The sequence below is a fragment of the Carcharhinus amblyrhynchos genome, chromosome 25 (assembly GCF_965287045.1).
Source record: "Carcharhinus amblyrhynchos chromosome 25, sCarAmb.v2.hapA, whole genome shotgun sequence".
NCBI classification, from domain to species: Eukaryota; Metazoa; Chordata; class Chondrichthyes; order Carcharhiniformes; family Carcharhinidae; genus Carcharhinus; species Carcharhinus amblyrhynchos.
Window position 1 is genome coordinate 25040659 of NC_137348.1, and position 18509 is coordinate 25059167.

Sequence of the window (18509 nt, forward strand, 5' to 3'; positions counted from 1 at the left end):
ATAGGCTGGTTAGTTTGACGTCCATAGTTGGAAAAATGCTAGAATCCGTCATCAAAGAAGAAATAGCGAGGCACCTTGAAAAGAACAGTTTGATCAAGCAGACACAGCACGGATTCATTAAGGGGAAGTCGTATTTGACGAATATATTGGATTTCTATGAGGTTGTGACCAGTGCGGTAGACAGAGGGGAACCGGTGAATGTGGTGTTTTTAGATTTCCAAAAGGTGTTTGGTAAGGTGCCTCACAAAAGGTTGCTGCAAAAGGTTAGGATGCATGGAGTTGGGGGTAAGGTGTTAGCGTGGATAGAGGATTGGTTGTCTAATAGGAAGCAGAGAGTTGGAATCAATGGGTGCTATTCTGGGTGGCAGTTGGTGACTAGTGGAGTGCCGCAGGGATCGGTGCTGGGGCCTCAGCTGTTTACCATTTACATAGATGATCTGGAGGAGGGAGCTGCGTGTAGGGTAACGAAATTTGCTGATGACACAGAGATGAGTGGAAAAGGAAATCACATGAAAGGTGTGGAAAGTCTGCAGAGAGATCTGGATAGACTGAGTGAGTGGGCGAGGACCTGGCAGATGGAGTATGATGTTAGCAAGTGTGAGGTTATCCACTTTGGTAGAAGTAATAGTAGGAGGGATTATTATTTAAAAGGCGAAAAGCTGCAGCATGCTATGGTGCAGAGGGACCTGGGGGTCTTTGTGCACGAATAGCAAAAACCCAGTCTGCAGGTGCGGCAGGTGATCAAGAAGGCGAATGGAATGTTGGCCTTTATAGCGAGGGGGATAGAATATATAAGTAGGGAGGTCTTGCTGCAACTGTACAGGGTACTGGTGAGGCCGCAGCTGGAGTACTGTGTGCAGTTTTGGTCGCAGCATTTGCGGAAGGATATATTGGCCTTGGAGGGAGTGCAGAGAAGCTGAGACCGGAGCTGAGGGGGTTAGCTTATGAGGAGAAATTGAATAGACTGGGTCTGTACTTGTTGGAGTTTAGAAGGCTGAGGGGGGATTGTAGAGTCATATAAGATAATGAAGGGGATAGATAGGGTAGAGGTAGAGAGATTCTTCCCGCTTAGAAAGGATAGTAGAACTAGAGGGCACAGCCTCAAAATGAGGGGGGGGGGGGGGCGCGGTGCAGTTTAGATCGGAGTTGAGGAGGAACTTTTTCACTCAAAGGGTGCTGAGTCTCTGGAATTCTGTGCCCATTGAAGTGATTGAGGCTACCTTGCTGAATATATTTAAATCACGGGTAGATAGGTTTCTGATAGACAAGGGAATTAAGGGTTATGGGGAGAAAGCGGGAAAGTGGAACTGATCCACTTCAGATCAGCCATGATCTTGTTGAATGGCGGAGCAGGCTCGAAGGGCTAGATGGCCTACTCCTGCTCCTATTTCTTATGTTCTTATGAGAAAAGTGTCTTCTCTCTTGGGAGAGCTGTGCAAATGGGGCATCTATTCGTCTTGTAGAACAGTAAACAAAAGGAGCAGAGACAGGAAAGTTTAAAAAATGGAACATCTGTGAAAATCCTACCCAGTTGGTTTGAGAGTGACTTTTATTGGGTGGACCTAACCTACAGTGACTAATACAACATTATCAAGCTGCTTTCTTATTTAAGTTTTTTTTTGTTTGCAGTACATATGTAGCATGGATCAAGGAGCCACTTTTGGTTGGAGTTCTGAAATGACTAGAGATTTGAGTGTACAGTAGACTAGCATATAGTACTGATAAAATCATTTAGTTTTATTTACAAGTTTCTAGCTTATGAATGGACCGCATGTAAAATAAGCTTGAGAAATGTTCTTTTACTTACAGGACGAAAGAAACACGTCTGTCTACTGTGTGGATCAGGCTTTTTCCGGTCAAAGGATTTGGATACTCACTTCAAGTCAGAACACTTTCAGGCCTTTATGTTCAAGTGTCCACATTGTGAAAAAGGTTTCAACCGACCAATTGATGCGCAAAAGCACATAATTGTTAGGCATACAGGTAAGTTTACAGGTGACAAGATAGGACTTGCTTCTTCAAAACTGAGAAAATCTTTAGTGTGATTCGAATTCACATGCTTTCTATTCCCCGAGACTAGAAACTATTTACAGATCCGAAGAACATTACAGATAAGGAAGGACATTCTGCCAGTTTATTTCATTCATTCATCCAGAATAACTCTGAAATCCCAATTAATATAGCTGGTAGCTCATAATGATATATAACTTCTTGGTGAAACTAGATCTACACAATTTTGAATACTACTTGGCAGTAGAAGCTCAAAAGAGTGCTTGTTCCTTGCTATTTTGTCCAGAAGTTAAGAAACAACATGTATGATGATTACTGTTGGAATCCCCGTGATAAATGGCCCTGAAGGGAGAGGGTTCTTGTCAAAACTTAATTACTAGCTACAAATTGAACCTAAACTAGATGAATTATAAGACCTTGAGAAGAACCAAGATACATTTGGACACTAGCATCGCAACATTAAATCAACCAGTTAAAGGTAGAACGGATTTGCACTCAAGAATGCCCTCATGTTCTCAGGATATCATGAAACGCTTCAAAAGCCAATACGTTACTACAAATGCAGTCATTGTTTGTTGGCAAAACTACACTTGCTTTTTTTATGCAAGGTCCTTCCCAAACACAAAACTGAAATGATCAGCAATTTAAATTACAAGAGGCATTCCTTTGGCTTTGATAAAAAGCTGCGAGGTAATAGAAATCAGAGCACACCATTACTGCATTGTACGAATATGTCAAAGGAGCAGTTTTGTACAGTTGCTTATTTTTGGTGAATGTCGATTAGGAATTCATGTCTACAATGCTGAAACCCTGTCCCTGAGCCAAGAACCGAGCCTTATGAAGTGGCCCCTAGAATCTAGTTGACAGCTATTTACAACACTGAACAAAGAGCATGGACAGTCCAATTAAAAAGACAACAAAGAAATCGCTGCACAGTTATATTAAGATCCAGAAAAAACTATCAGTTTTCAACAGAAAAATCCAAGCTTCGGAAGTTCACAAAAAATATTGCCCTGAGTATTCCTTCAAATGTTCTTGCCTTTGTACAGAGTACAGGCATTCTCAGTATTCTGGAGAAATGGCTTAATAGGACTCAACAACACTGAATGCTTATCCAATCCTAGCTCACGCTGTCATCACTTGACAGCAGTACCAGGTATTGAACTTTCTGGGTTGAGGACCAAGCAGAAAGCAAGACAAAACACTGCTTGAACGTCTGGAAGCCAAAGCTGATGCACAATTCTGGTAGAGGATTTTTATATGCAGTCCTTGACATAAGAAATGCATCATGCAAGGAGAATACAGGAGCTAAACAAGGAAGTAAATATGGACATTGTAAAAATACATTGCAAGAGCAATATTTACTGCATCTGTTTGTGAAGTGTGTCTCTGACTGATGGTATACCCAGCATCTTGTAACTGTTCAGACAGTACACTGCAGTCAAACCATCATCAGAGTATAACAATGTAAGTCATTGCTGAAGTGTTATTTGAGAGTGGGTCAAAGAAGTTAGGGCAGCGTGGTTCCAGAATGGTTCACACTCATAGCATCAGGGCTCTGAGCTGAATTCTGGTCCTGGGTGACTGGAGTTTGAACATTCTCCACATGTCTACGTGCTTCCCTCTGGGTGCTCCAGTTCCCTCCCACAGACCACAGATATGCAGGTTAGATGGATTGGCCATGCCAAATTGCCCCATTGTCTCCAAAGATGTGTAGGTTAGGGAGATTAATAGGATAAACATATTGGATTATGGAGATAGGACAAGAGTAGTCTGGGGTAAGATGCTGTGTCGGAGAGTCAGTGCAACTCCTTGCCACCAGCCTGAACTTACCCAACCCCCAGGACCCTGGCAGCAACTCAGGGACAAATGACTATTGGATCTCCTTAACCACCGCCCCACCCCCTGCATAGTGCAGGGGTGGGTGGGGTGTTGTCAACTTTGCGCATTAATTGATTGCCACCTGGTTGGGGCGTGAACCTGATCAGGGCCAGCAAGGTGGGTGAATCCTGATTTTAGCCCTGACACCTAATCCAGTGGGCAATCAAGATTCCCACCATCAGTGAATTGGACCGGTGAATCCCCCCATGATCCCCCATAATGTAGCACCTTCATATTAAATGTATTTAATTTTCAGATTTGGAGAACTTTATTTGTCGAATTTGTAACACAAACAGCGAGACAGCTTCAGAACTTCAGAATCACATCAAAAAGTTCCACTCCCCAAGTAAGTGAACTCAAGTTTGTCATCAGTGACAAGTTCATGACTTTTGAAAAAAAGTGTAATTGTTCATTCGGATATCTTCTAACAGTGTGCCTATCTATTATACAGTCTGTTTTAAATGTATTAAATTTTACTTCCATATCCCGGAGTATACCCTGTCCCACCAGCAGAACGCATCTATCAGGTGTGGGAGCAGTCAGGAGAACACATGAAATCTCATGGTATCAGGTCAGACCTGGGCAAGGAAACACCCTGCTCATTACCACCTATTGCCCTCATTCAGCTGATGTAACAGTGCCCCACCATGTTGAAAACCTCTTGGGAGATTCATTGAGGGTAGCAAAGGTACAGAAGACTAAAGAAATGTGGCATGTCAACTACGACTCTCAACAACTTCTACAGATGCACATAGAAAGCATTCTTTATGGTTGTACCACGGCTTGATATGGCTGTTGCTCTGCCTAAGGCATCAAGGAACTATAAAAGTAGGGGAATGTAGCCCAATCTGTTACACAAACCAGCCTACTATCCATTGACTCTGACTACACTTCCAGTTGCCTCGGAAAAGCAACCAGCATAATTAAGGACCTCACGCACTCCAGACACACACTCTTCCACCACCTTCTGTTGGGAAAAAGATACAAAAGTCTGAGGTCACGTCAAACCGACTCAAAAACAGCTTCTTCCCTGCTGCTGTCAGATTTCTGAATGGACTTATCTTGCATTAAGTTGATCTTCCTCTACACCCTAGCTAGGACTGTGACACTTCATTCTGCGCCCTCTCCTTTCCTTCCCTATGTATGGTATGCTTTGTATAGCACACAAGAAACAATACTTTTCACTGTAAATATATGTGACAATACTAAATGAAATGAAATCAAAGCCAGGTGATCAACCTTGGTTCAAGGAGAAGTATGAGAGAATATGCCAGGAGCAGAACCAGGCATAACATGTTTGAGATGTCACTGTCATTAAGGTACAACACTGGACTATTTGCATGCCATATTGCAGAAATAGCATGCAACAGACAGAGCTAAGCGATTCCACATCTGATCAGATCAAAGCTCTACAGCCCTGCCATATCCATTTGTAACTTGTGGCAGACATTTAAACAACTCAGTGGAGGATGAGGCTCCACAAATATCCCCATCTTAAATGTTGAGAGACTAACACATCAGTGTGAAAGACAAGTCTGAAGCGTTTGCAGCCACCTTCAGCCAGAAGTGCCAGGCCATCTTGGCCCTGTCCTGAGATCCATATCATCACAGATGTCAGCATTCAGCCAATTTGTTTCACTCCATGTGATATCATGAAATGGGTGAAGGCACTCGGTAATGCAAAGGCTACGGGCCCTGACAACACCATGGCTCTTGTGCTGAAGACATGCTCCAGAACTAGCCATGCTTCTAGCCAAACTATTTCAGTGTAACTACAACATTGGTATCTACAAAGCAATGTGGAAAATTGCCCAGGTATGTATTGCATGCAAAAAGTAGAGCAGATCCAATCCAGGCAATACTACCCCATCTGTCTGCTCTCAGTCATAGCAAAGTGACGGAAAGTATCGTGAATAGTATTAACAAGCCACACACAGCAATAACCCATTCACTTATGCTTGGATTTCGCTCCTGACTTCATTTTGGCTTTGTTCGAAACACTGACAAAAAAGATGAGGTGAGTGACTGACCTTAACATAAAAACAATGTTTGACCGAGTGTGATGCCAAGGAACCTGAGCCAAATTGAAGTCAGTGAGAATTGGGGAAAAGCTCTGATGATTACACTCATACCTACCATAAAGAAAGATATCCGTCGTTGTTGGAACCAATCATCTCAGTCCAAAGAGATCACTGCAGGAGTTACTCAGAGTGCTATCTTAAACCCAACCATTTTACCTGCATCAATAACCTTCCTTCCTTTATAAGTTTAGCAGTGTTCATCACCATTTGAAACTCCTTAGATACTAAAGCAATCGTAGTCCATATGTAGCAACATCTGTACAACATTTAAACTTGGGCTGATATATGACAAATAACATTCCTACCACACAGCTGTTAGGCTGTGATCAATTCCAACAAGAAAGAACCTAACCACATCCCCATGACATTCAACAGAAACCTCACTATCTGTAACCTGGGGCTAACCACAATCCGGAACCTGAACTGGACCAGTCGCACCAGCCAGTACTGTGGCTATAAAAGCCAGAGGCTAGAAATTCTGCAGCACCTAACACAGTATCTGACTCCTCAAAGCCTGTTCACCACCTACGAGGCACAAATTGGGACTGTAATAGAAAACTCTCCACTTGACTGGAAGAGTATTGTTCCAACCTCAAGAAGCCCGCAACACCAAACAACACAAAACGGTCCATCCAATTGAAGCCTTTTCCATCAACTTTGCATTGGTGGTGGGAGTGAATGCTTAAGTGGCAGCAGTGTTCAGCTACAAGATGCACTGATAGCAACTCACCAAAGCTCCTTCTATAGCACCTTTCAAACTCATGACCTCTACCACCAAAAAAGACAAGCACAGATTGGTGGGAACATCACCACCTGTTAGTTTTCCTCCACACACATCAACTTGACTTGGAACCATATTACTGGGCAGTGTGGTGGCACAGTGGTTACCATTGCTGCATCACAGTGCCAGGGACCTGGATTCGATTCCTGGCTTGGGTCACTGTAGAGTTTGTGTGTTCTCCCCCTGTCTGTGTGGGTTTCCTCCCACTAGTCTAAAACAAGTGCTGGTGCATTTACCCAAACAGGCACTGGAATGTGGTGACTATTTCACAGTAACTTCATTGCAATTTAATGTAAGCCTTACTTGTGACTAATAAATAAACGTTACTTTTTAACTACTATTCCTTCATTGTCGCTGGAAAACTGACACCAGTATGGATTAACTGGAACAGTTTAAGATGACATCTCCCCGCCACCTTCTGATGGCCAACTAAAGGACGGACAACCGGTGCTGACTTTGCCAGTGATGCCCACATCCCATGAAATAATTAAAAATAATCCTTGGACAAAGTGGAAAAGGTTGCACTACGAAAAACTATGTCCAAGCTTCCTGCACGAGGCTATCTGGGAAGTAAGCTGGAGTAAGTCACTTACCTTCAGGAATATAGATTAATATATTACACATTGACTAAATCTTTTCTTCTGGTTTAGCAGCTTTACTGGTGAGAAAGGAATAGTTTTCCACATTAAACAACCAGGTAGTGACAGGAAATACCTTCAGGACCAAGTGAAGCATGGCAGATGCAGAATAATAGTTACCCTGTTATTCTTCCATTGTTTGTGTTTTAAGCTCATTTTTAAAGATGTGCCCATTTCTGTTACCTGAATGTCATTTTCATTCCCAATTTTGGGATTGGATCCTATATTAGGGAGGGATAGACTAATATTTGGCTCTTTTAGATTGAAGAATTCAAATTAGATTCAAATTCAGGTCAGAGTCCTGGGTGCTAACAAAATGCACCATGTAGGAAATATTGTAATGAAATTGAGATATTGATTACTTTATCTTCTCATTGATACTCTAATGCTTTTGTTTAGTCCAGATTTTAGTCAATTGAAACCTTCCACAATAAACATTTTAAAGAACTATTATTTTCAGACAAAAAATTAGAAATCAATAAATCAGAGTCATGAGTTGTCCCAAAACGCATCTGCCTTTACTTGGGCAAATCATCAGTGATGAGAATTATATACAGCTCCTCCAGCTATCTTCCTCCCAGATAAAAATGTTTGTTTTTGCCATAGAAGCAAGTGTTTGGTCATGATCTCTCCAAAACCCTGCTCTTGTTGGAAAGAGATTTTAGTTCAATAGTAAGAACTGAAACATTATTTCTCCTTCATTCCAAACTTTGTTGTCTTACCACTAAGCTAGTCGGGTTGCAAATCTCTGGTAACCTTGATCTCTTTTGTCAGCAGACATTTGTTCCTGTGTCAAGCAGTTGGCTTTCTCCTGCATTGTGCTTAATCTAGTGGTGCTTTCCTTCATTAATAGTGGTGTTGACAAACTTCTCTTTTGCATATCTTAAGAAAAATAAACTGCTGCCTAGTTTGATTTGATTTATTGTCACATGTATTAACATACTGTGAAAAATATTGTTTCTTGCATGCTATGCAGACAAAAACATAACGTTCATAGAGAAGGAAACAGGAGAGTGCAGAAAGTAGTGTTATAGTCATAGCTAGGGTGTAGAGAAAGATCAACTTAATGCAAGGTAAGTCCATTCAAAAGTCTGACAGCAGCAGGTAAGAAGCTGTTTGAGTTGGTTGGTACGTGACCTCAGACTCTTGTATCTTTCAGAAGGAAGAAGGTGGAGAGAAAAATATTTGGGATGTGTGGGGTCCTTTTAATTATCCTGCTTTGCCGAGGCAGCGGGAAGTATAGACAGAGTCAATGGATGGGAGGCTGGTTTGTGTGATGGATTGGGCTACATTTACGACTTTTTGTAGTTCTTTGTGGTCTTGGACAGAGCAGGAACCATTACCAAGCTGTGATACAACCAGACAGAATGCTTTCTGCAGTGCATTTGTAAAAGTTGGAGAGTCATAGCTGACATGCCAAATTTTCCTTAGTCTTCTGAGAAAGTAGAGGTGTTGGTGGGCTTTTTAGTGTCAGCATGGGGGAATCCCTACAGAGACTTAATGATTGAATTGATCTGAAGTTTTGGATAAAATTGGTCTTAAGCTTTTTGTGTGTTGGAAGATCTTTGATATTGCTGTAACTAGTGGGGTGCCACAGGGGTCAGTCCTTGGACCTCAACTGTTTACAATCTATATAGATGTTCTGCAAGAAGAGACAGAACATAACCTAGCAAAACAGGTGAAAAAGCAGACAGTGAAGAGATAAAGATTTTACGGATGGATGTAGATTGTAGATAGGCTAGGAGAATAGATCAAAATTTGGCAGATAGTGTTTAATGTAGATAGGTGTGAGATGACCCATTTTGGCCAAAAACACAGGCAAATTATCTAAATGGAAAACAGATTCAAAATGCGTCTGTGTCTTTATGAATCACAGAAAGTAGGTATGCAGGTATAACAAGTAAGTAAAAAAAGGCAAATGGCAGACTGTTTGAAGGGCTGAATTACCTACTTCTGCTCTTAAGTCCTATGTTGTTCATTCCCAATTTGCCTCTTTCCCACATTCACCATTCAGTAAAGCAGTTCTCAGTTGATCGCATCAGTTGCAAGACTGATGTGCATCTTTCAGCAGAACTGGCAACTGTATCATAGAGTTGATGTTTTACATAATTGTCACGTGTTTGCATCTATAATATTGTGCCCTTTTTGTTTTCCACGTAGTTATTTACTAGTTTTATCTCAGAGTGGTGTTCAGTTCCAGTTTTAATTTAGGTTTGGAAGGTTTTGTTTCTCAGGCTAGGTTTTTTTTGAAACGAGATGTAATGACTTTGCTTCTCAAAAGGTAAAAGCTTCTTTATATATTTTTTTTTAAAACAGAAGCCCCTTGCAATCACTGTGACTTTCCATTGGGAAATAAATTGCTACTGCAGAGACACATGGGAAAACATTGAAATAATTTGAGTAAGTATTCCAAGAAAAATGCATTGTCACCTGTGAACCATATGTAGATCACTGGATTACTTTAAGCATCCTATCAAAATAAGATTTATGCAATCAAGAGCGTCTAGTGAAACGAGAAAGAATGACCTGTTCTTTTTTCTTGGATAAATGATGAAGAGATATAACCCAGTTTATTGAAATAAGGATATAATTGATGTGGGTGGGAGCAGCTGTTTGACATATACTAAGTGCAGAACTAAAGAACAAAGATACAAAATTAAACAAGCTTCAGTTGAGTTGGAGATCAATATAAGAACAGAATTGCAGCAGAAAGCAGCTGATAGACATACCAAGCACTTCTGGGAACAGGATTTGAGATATGGGAGTTAATAAAATTAGTCAGAGCAAAGTGATTAAGCCCATTCTCATCCCCGTTCTCTGCTTTTTCCCCATAACTCCTGATCTCCTTATTAAACAAGAATCTATCTATCTCTGTCTTGAAGATACTCAATGACCTGGCCTCTCAGCCTTCAGTAACAAAAAGTTCCTCAGATTCATCACACTCTGCCTGAAGAAATTCTTCCTCATCTGTTTTAAAGGATTGTCCTTTTAGTCTGAGGTTGTGCCCAGATGTTCTAGTTTTTCCTACTAGTGGAAACATCCTCTCCACATCCATTCTATTCAGACCTCACAGTATTCTGTATGTTTCACTTAGAGCCCCCCCCCTCCTTCATCTGATTTCCTAAGCATTTCCCCATTTAGAAAATAGTCTGTGCCTCCATTCCCCCTTCCAGAGTGCATAACCTCACACATTTCCACACTGTATTCCATCTGCCACTTCTTTACCCACTCTTAGCCTGTCCAAGTCCTTGTGCAGCCCCCCCTGCTTCCTCAATACTACTTGTCCCTCTACATATCTTTGTATCATCTGCAAACTCAGCAACAGTGCCAATAGTTCCTTCTTCCAAATCATTAATGTATATAGTGAAAAGTTGTCCTGGCACGAACCTGGGGTACACCACTAGTCACTGGCTGCCATCCTGAAAAAGACCCTTTTATCCCCACTCTGCCTTCTGCCAGTCAGCCAATCCTGTATCCATGCCAGGATTCTATCCTTAACACCATGGGCTCTTATTTAAAAGTCTCCTACACAGCATCTCGTCAAAGGCCTTCTGAAAATCTAAATAAATCGTGCCCACTTGTTCTCCTTTATCTAACTTCCTTGTTGCCTCCTCAAAGATCTCTGACAGATTTGTCAGACATGACTTCACCTTGATGAAGCATACTGACTTGGTCCTTTTTTAATCATGCACTTCCAAGTATGCCACGTTCTCATCTTTAATTTTAACAGGCCATTTTCAACTTAGATCTTCAACATTCTTGAATTATGGCTAGTTTTTAAAATCGTTCCATCATCAGTGGCTACCTTGGTCCCAAGTTCTCAAATCCCCTCCCTAAACCTTACTGCCTCACTCCTCAAAACCTAATTTTTTTTTTAATGACCAAACTTCTTTTCTTCTTTCCTTGTGGGAAATTTTGTTTGATAAAGCTTGAGGCGTTAAAGACACTATATAAATGTACATTGTTGCTGCTTGGCTCCATTTTTGAACAGAAGCACTCAAATGATTCATCAAGAGATTTATAGCCCCACCTGTGTTACTAAAGTCAGTGAATGAGAGAAAATAACATCCCAATGTATTTTAAAGTTTTGCAATAGAATAGGAAGATGAAGTTCCTGAAGTTCACATTGTATATGTCAAAGTTTTCTTTTACTCAATTGATAACATCCCTGATGCAATCTGTAAATTGGTTGTTTCTTAATCTGTCTGCTCAAAATATGAACCAGGCTACAATGAAGTGATATGCATCTCTATATTGGTGACAATCTACATTGTATGATAATTGTGAAAGAGAAACAAGTTAATTTTTTCCAAAAAAAATCTTATGATGAAGACTATAAATGCCAGGCATCTGAAGAGCATAATCAAAATATGAAGTCCAGCATTTGTGATTAAAAAGCTGCCAGATAAGCATTTAAAGTTTTTTTTAATTGAAATGCATTTTGGAGTTTTCATTTTTAAACATAAAGGTGTATATTGTGTAACATTAGCACAAAAGTCTGCTCACTTTCATTCATCCAAATACTGGTGTTTTATGCTGACCTATATGACAAGAACTTCAAAATTGTTTGCTACCTTCTACCTAACAGGAATAAGCATTCCTGATGCTACAGTGCTTGTTTCCCCCCCCCCCCCCCCCAACAAAAAGTGTTCATTATTTGATCTGAACAAAATAAAGGTTTTCTTAACCTTTCATTTCCCCTATTTAGTGGCACATTTACATCTGAAATGTACCTTTTGTTTTACAGATGCTGATGAACCTGGTTTGTGACATTTTACATTTCCCTTTCATTTTCCAGTAACTGTAGTTTTTTTTAAAGAATAATGTTTGTTTGTAGTTTTAGTATCAAGTTTTACTTAAATAAATACTAAACCAAACTTGTCTTTATCTTTCATATTCTTAGGGTATCTAAGTATTTCATAGTCAAATGTAACAGCAACTATGCTTCAGAGTAGTGCACATTGCAATCACAATTATCATCAGCATTTCTGTTTCTGTGGCAGGCTTCATTTCAGTTCAATTGTGTCCAATATGCATCGACCACTGTTCCTTCCATCTCCTTGCAAGATGTAACAATTTTGTTTTCTTGCAACCATCAGTATTTTGTTAAACAAAGGATTTGTAATGGATATGAGCAGCAAAACATTCAATATAGAACACTAACTTGAAAAGCCTGTCATTCAAAACTTGAATGTTATTCAAGTTTTCAGTTCTCAATAAACCTCAAACTTTTCTTAAAAACAAAGCCACAGACAGGGAGCCAAAAATAAATGGTTTTTATGGTGTACAACTTTAAGATTTTCCACTTCTGTAGCTTTGCTATCTTTCAAGGCATTTAAATCATCAACCAGATACCAAACATTGGAAATAACATACAGCAGTGGGTTTTACAGCTGTGATGTGCAACTTAAACTTTCACTTTCAAATTAAACTAAATGAAAAGCTAGTCTTATTTATATCAGTTTTATTTGTATATAGCGGGCATGTTAATTTAAAAAAAATGCTACTTAAATAAAGCATCACATGAGCACAACTGAATTTAATGACTAATGGCTTGTAAATTAACAAAGGAGTGTATGGACATCTTCATTCAAAATGCCCTTGTGTAGAACAGAAGCAGTCCTCTGTCATTTGTAATTTATTATTTCTCCTATTCCAATTAACCTGTTCAAAACATGTTTTCCAAGTTTTAAATTGCTGGTTCATTTTAATAACCAAGAAAGCTTAATGCACCTTTCAAACCAATATTTCTAAATTAACCACAAAGAAAATTCCCACGAACAATGTGCAGATTTGAACAGTGGCTTTGCATTTTATAGCAATCAGGAGATAGAGGGAAATTACATTTTTGTTGCAAAACTGGAGTATGCCTTATTCAAAGAAAATGGAGTAGACACAGCACAAGAAACTCAGCTTCAGATAATGTCATGAAGATTAATATAGCAGCAACAATTTATAGTTCCTGCAGAGCCACTAACATTTTTAACAGCATCACGTGCAAGAGAACATTGTACTGTTTTAGATGCAGCACATTTTAATTTTTTTGATTAAAAAGAGAACACCCCCTCTTGGCCCCCGTGATTAATTGTACAACAAAGCAGTTTTATTGTATTCTAGCACTATGACAAGATCCTAGTATAAAATAGCATTGCTGGGTGTTTTAGTTTGCACTGAGCAGCAGAATGCTGTTTAATACTTTGTTTCTAGTGAGATAAATATACAGCATTTTGGAAACAAACAAGATTGCATAATCCTACCCGCTAATTCATTAGCAGATAAAATGTGAGTCACACCAAAAGACAATGACATGAAATTACATCTATTCAAGACAATTTTACATCACTAATTGAAATTAGCAATACATAACAGTAAGGAAAAGGGATAATGGAGCAAAACTACTCCTTAATCCATATCATTCTGTTAATGACAAATAATTACAGAATTAGGAACTACCTTTTTATTAATGATGCAGGGGTGAAGTGCACTGTTTGATGAACGAATTTCCTGTGATGTTCTTTTGTGGTTCATCATTAAAAGCAATGCACTAACTGAAAGATGCATAAATGTACCTGTGTTCAAAAGGCTGAACTAGTACCTGCATTGAGTGGGTTGGTACAGTGCTGCTGGGGCTGAAATCCTTGCTGCTTTGTGGCTGTGATTAATCCCTAAACACATGCTGATAAATTTAAAAAAATACTGGTTTCACCAATTTAAAAAAAAATCTTGCTGTATTGTAGTTAACATTATTAAAAGTCAGTGAACTGATGCTTCCAACATTTGACAATTCAAGAAATCTAGAGACACTTGACTTGTGTCTGGTCAACAGTTATAGCTGGGCACAAAGCACAGGAAAATCAAACAGTTGGGATTGCAATTTTTTTTGGCTTGGATGGTAGAAAAATAACCTAATGAGGCACTATTATTGTGGGTTCATTTTGGATGAATACCTTGTCTTAGGTGTGTCAACCACATGAGTGTCTTGGATTTATAGAGCAGTGCTGCTCAGATAAAGAGAATCAATGAACTATGAAAAGTTGCAGGTGATCTTAATTAACTAGGGTCATTAGGCTGTGGATTTTCTGGCTGTTTTGGACAGCAGCCAAAAGACTCGAGTTGGGAGGCATAAATATTCCTGCAGGCACCTCGGGGCCTACAAGAGCAGTGGACTTTACTCCCTTGCTTCCAAGCACAAAGGGAACGCATAAACGAAGGAGGCCTATTAAAATGATCTCTATATAGAGATGTAGGCCAGTGGCTTATATTTCAAGTGGCCTTGATCTAATATCTGGGTGGGCAGAAGGAGACTGGCTAGAAATATGTTGTTGACTATTAGTTCAGTTTATTGTTGTTGTCGAGGGGGATGGAGGACACAGGAGGAGATGCTATAATTGTTACAGAGATATGTTAGTGGTGAACCTTCAGTAAAAAATTTTTAAATTCAAATATGGTAAGACTGATGCTTGAACTGTTAAGTAAAACAGAGTTAATATTTAACAAGTGTAGTTTCACAAATTGCTACAAGGTGAAATGTTTCTGATAATTTAGAAAAAGGTTAAGTTAAAATTAATTACGTACACTAGCAGCATACATTTGATACTTCAAATAATGTAATTTCAATTATGCCAACCACATCAGCTGTATTTTAACAACAAATTTTGTTCCATATCGGGGTTCCATTTTATTTGTATTGTTTTTCAAGTTGCTAAATGAAATTGAGGTAGAGATTTTTATGTTTTCAAATCCAGTTCCAATGCTGAACTGTAAATGCAAAAATGTTTCAAACGTCATTCATGCAAATTTTATAAAATTTCCACGGGTTAACTACAGTCTGCGTTGTCCTAATTTGTATAATAAATGAGGATAACAACTAAATGGGAAATATTCTTTTTTAAACCCAATTTTAGACTTTTGCAGATTATTTAGCAATGATTTTTTTACACTAAACAGGCAGTTTAATTAGGTGATTTCACCAACAGTTGTAAGGGGCTGCAAAAAAGCTGAGCTCATCATAACAATTCTCTATTCCTTGTCTCAATTTTGAAGTTATTTAAGGATGAATTTAAAGACAAAGTATAAATAGATGTTGGAAATTCTGTATTCACTATTTCAGGCTAATGAACTTTTGTCAGAATTGTGCTGATGAAATATCATCAACCTTATATGTTAACTTTGTTTTTCTCTCCACATTGCTTGACCTGCTGAGTATTCAGAATAAAATAAGCAAAATACTGCAGATGCTGGAATCTGAAACAAGAGCGGGGAATGCTGGAAAAACTCAGCTGGTTTGACAGCACCTGTAGGGAGAGAAAACGGAATTAATGTTTTAAAACTGTTTGACTCTTCATAACTGTATTTAGAACTTTTCTTATATCAAGTATGTATAATTTTTGGACAGTGGCCTCCTTTGTCGCAACTTTCAGATATTTGTTACTACTTAGTGTTGCTGTCAGCCGCTTCTGTCCTAGTCAGAAAATTGAGTGTTCAAGCCCCATTTCAAAGACTTGAGAACAAAACCCATGTTAATACTACAACAGTTGTTATTTTTCAGGTAGCTACTAAATGATCTCATCGCTTTACACTATCTAATAACGTTGTTCTATTTAACATTGTTTGTTTAACGTTGGTCAATTAATGGGGTCTATATTCTCTTTCAACATTGAGGTTCATTTTGAAGTTGTTCCCTGCTGGTCTGATCCAGGGCTGAGACACCAATCAGCACCATTTTGGAGCAACCTCTCCTGCTCCCTTATCCACCCTCTTGCTGCTGACGGTCTGACTTGCAGTCTCTGCCACTTCCAGATTCACCCTTTCGCTGATCTTTGCTCTCACTGAATCATGGGCAGCACAGTGGCTAGCACTGCTGCCTTACAGCGTCAGGGACGTGGGTTCAATTCCTGGCTTGGGTCGCTGTTTGTGTGGAGTTTGCATGTTCTCTCTGTGTCTGCGTGGATTTCCTCCAGATGCTCTAGTTTCTTCCCATAGTCTGGTAAGGTACACTGACCCCTACAGGTGTCGAAGTGTGGCAACTAGGGGAATATCACAGCAACCTAATTGTAGTATTAATGTAAGTCTTGTGATTAATAAATAAAAATCCCCCCCCATACTTCCTGGACATGTATTCCTGTTCAAGGTCAGATGTTATATGAAGCTGGAGCTTTCGGTTGGGATGGTTCAAATTTGCTAAGTTAGATTGTCCATCTTGCCACTTTCCTCTCCTGAGCCCTGACTGTGAGCATGGGCTGTGCAGTGGAGCAGTGAGAGGCAGGATGGAGTGTCGTTAGTTAAAGCTCACAATAGGCGCCCCGTACAAGAAAGCGGCAAGCAGAAGGGTTGGGGAATGGGAGGCTTGACAACAGCATGGCTTGGTGAGAGAGTACGTCAGGGAGCAGGCAAGTACACACACCGGAGGATTAGCAACATGAAGGTGGGTTAGGGAACAAGAGAGGCCACAAAGCAGACAGTTGGCTAGAGGAAGATTCTGCAGCAACCAAGAGAACCAGAGAGCAGAATGTATGGCAAGTGGGAGATTTACCATATTTCTTTCATACACCATTTTAAAATGTATTTATTTTAAGTTATTTCATTTACCTATCTAGGAATTTAGCAATGTAAAGCATTTCAGCTTGCAGGGTATAATGTTTTTTTCTGATTAGCAAGATCCTACAGCATTTACATTGGTTTTAATGGGAAAATGTGATTATCTTAATCATTTCACTTAAAGTCACAATTTTCTGGACCACAAGGACAATTTTACGTGAGGGCTATTTATGAAGACCAGCAGGGAATCTTTCCCATGTGTCCTGGCCAAAATTTATCCCTCAACTAAGAGCACTAAAAGAATACAGATTATCTGATCATCATCACATTGCTGTTTGTGCGATCTTACTCTGAGGAAAGTTGTCTGTCACAAGTTCATAGAAATGTTTTGATTCCCAGGAGGCATAACTTTTAAAATTATCTCTGTATTCTCAGTGACTTAAAGGAATTAAGACATTTACTGTAACAAAAAGCAACACCAATGAAACATTACTTAGTAGACAACTGATATCCAAAACTACAAAAAAGAGAGAATATTTCAGTAATCAGTATTTTAACACGATCGATAACCCAGACCACATTTACTTCATGGCATGCAGTCCGTAGAAACAGTCCAAAAATGTGCAGGTCAGATTGATCAGCCATGGTAAGTTGCCACTTAGTGTCAGGGGGACTAGCAGATTCGTGGGGCTAAGGGCTGGGTGGGATTGTGGTCTGAATGAGCCGAATGGCCTCCTTCTGCACTGTAGGGATTCTATGAGTTCCATGAGTGCAGAGTAACTTCCAGCTTTCCACAGGTTCACTGCTCCCTATCACCAAATCACAAGACTCAGCATCTCCCAAAAACCATTTATTTCTGTCTTCTGAGAAACCCCACACCTATCTCCAGCAACATGGCTTACCTGATGACTCCTTGCCTAGGCCATGCCAGAACAAATCTTTTGAGTTCTTAAATTCCTGCTGGTTCCTCTCCCTGATGAGGGGACCAGCTGCCATTAGCATTCTGCCTGGTGGCTAAAGAACAGCCTTTGCCTTGTAACTTTTGTCTGTCCCTCCACCCCCCTCCCCATTTTGTGTTCACAGTTTCAGATCTAAAGCTTATAAATAACAAGAACATCTGTTTCTGTCTTTTTGGGTGTTAAGTCTGGCATATGCATTGTGAAATCACTTAAACTGGGTGCCCCAATCCCCATGGTAACTGGGCCACATCATAGGAATCTCTTCATTATGTTATTTTACTTTAAATTTAAAACATAAACTTATCTCACAAAATCACACATTCCTAACAAAAGTGACTACACTTCAAAGTAATTAATTGACTGTAAAGCACTTTGGGGCATCAAAGTTATAAAAGGAAAAATCTAAATGGAAGATTTTTAAAATAATCTCTTGAATTTTTCCCTTTTGACAACTTCAAAACTGCAGACAGTAAAATTAGGATTTAGCAAAATCCTAATCTTATGGCCCTGCCCCCATACTAAGCAGAGGTTTTCCTCATCTTAATACTGAGTAAAAAATAAATAAAAGTTCTTTGTTTAAAACAATCTTATATCAAAAGAATGAAGAGCAAGTCCCTTTATA

At 39.5% G+C, this 18509-nt stretch overlaps 1 protein-coding gene across 14 annotated transcripts in view; it reads left to right on the top strand.

The window, feature by feature from the left end:
* Positions 1-18509, top strand: part of LOC145358204 (uncharacterized) — a 131843-nt gene that overhangs the window by 76849 nt on the left and 36485 nt on the right. For 9 of the 14 annotated variants that reach the window (XM_080211997.1, XM_080212005.1, XM_080212004.1 and 6 more), the window contains 4 exons: positions 1810-1983; positions 4148-4237; positions 9708-9791; positions 12139-12268. In XM_080211997.1, coding sequence (XP_080068123.1) covers positions 1810-1983; positions 4148-4237; positions 9708-9781 — 338 coding nt within the window. In that variant the 3' untranslated portion in view covers positions 9782-9791; positions 12139-12268. Of the gene's footprint in view, positions 1-1809; positions 1984-4147; positions 4238-7125; positions 7334-9707; positions 9792-12138; positions 12269-15601; positions 18121-18509 lie in introns of those variants that run through there. The other 5 variants (XM_080212002.1, XM_080212001.1, XR_013889455.1 and 2 more) reach the window with 4 other exon arrangements.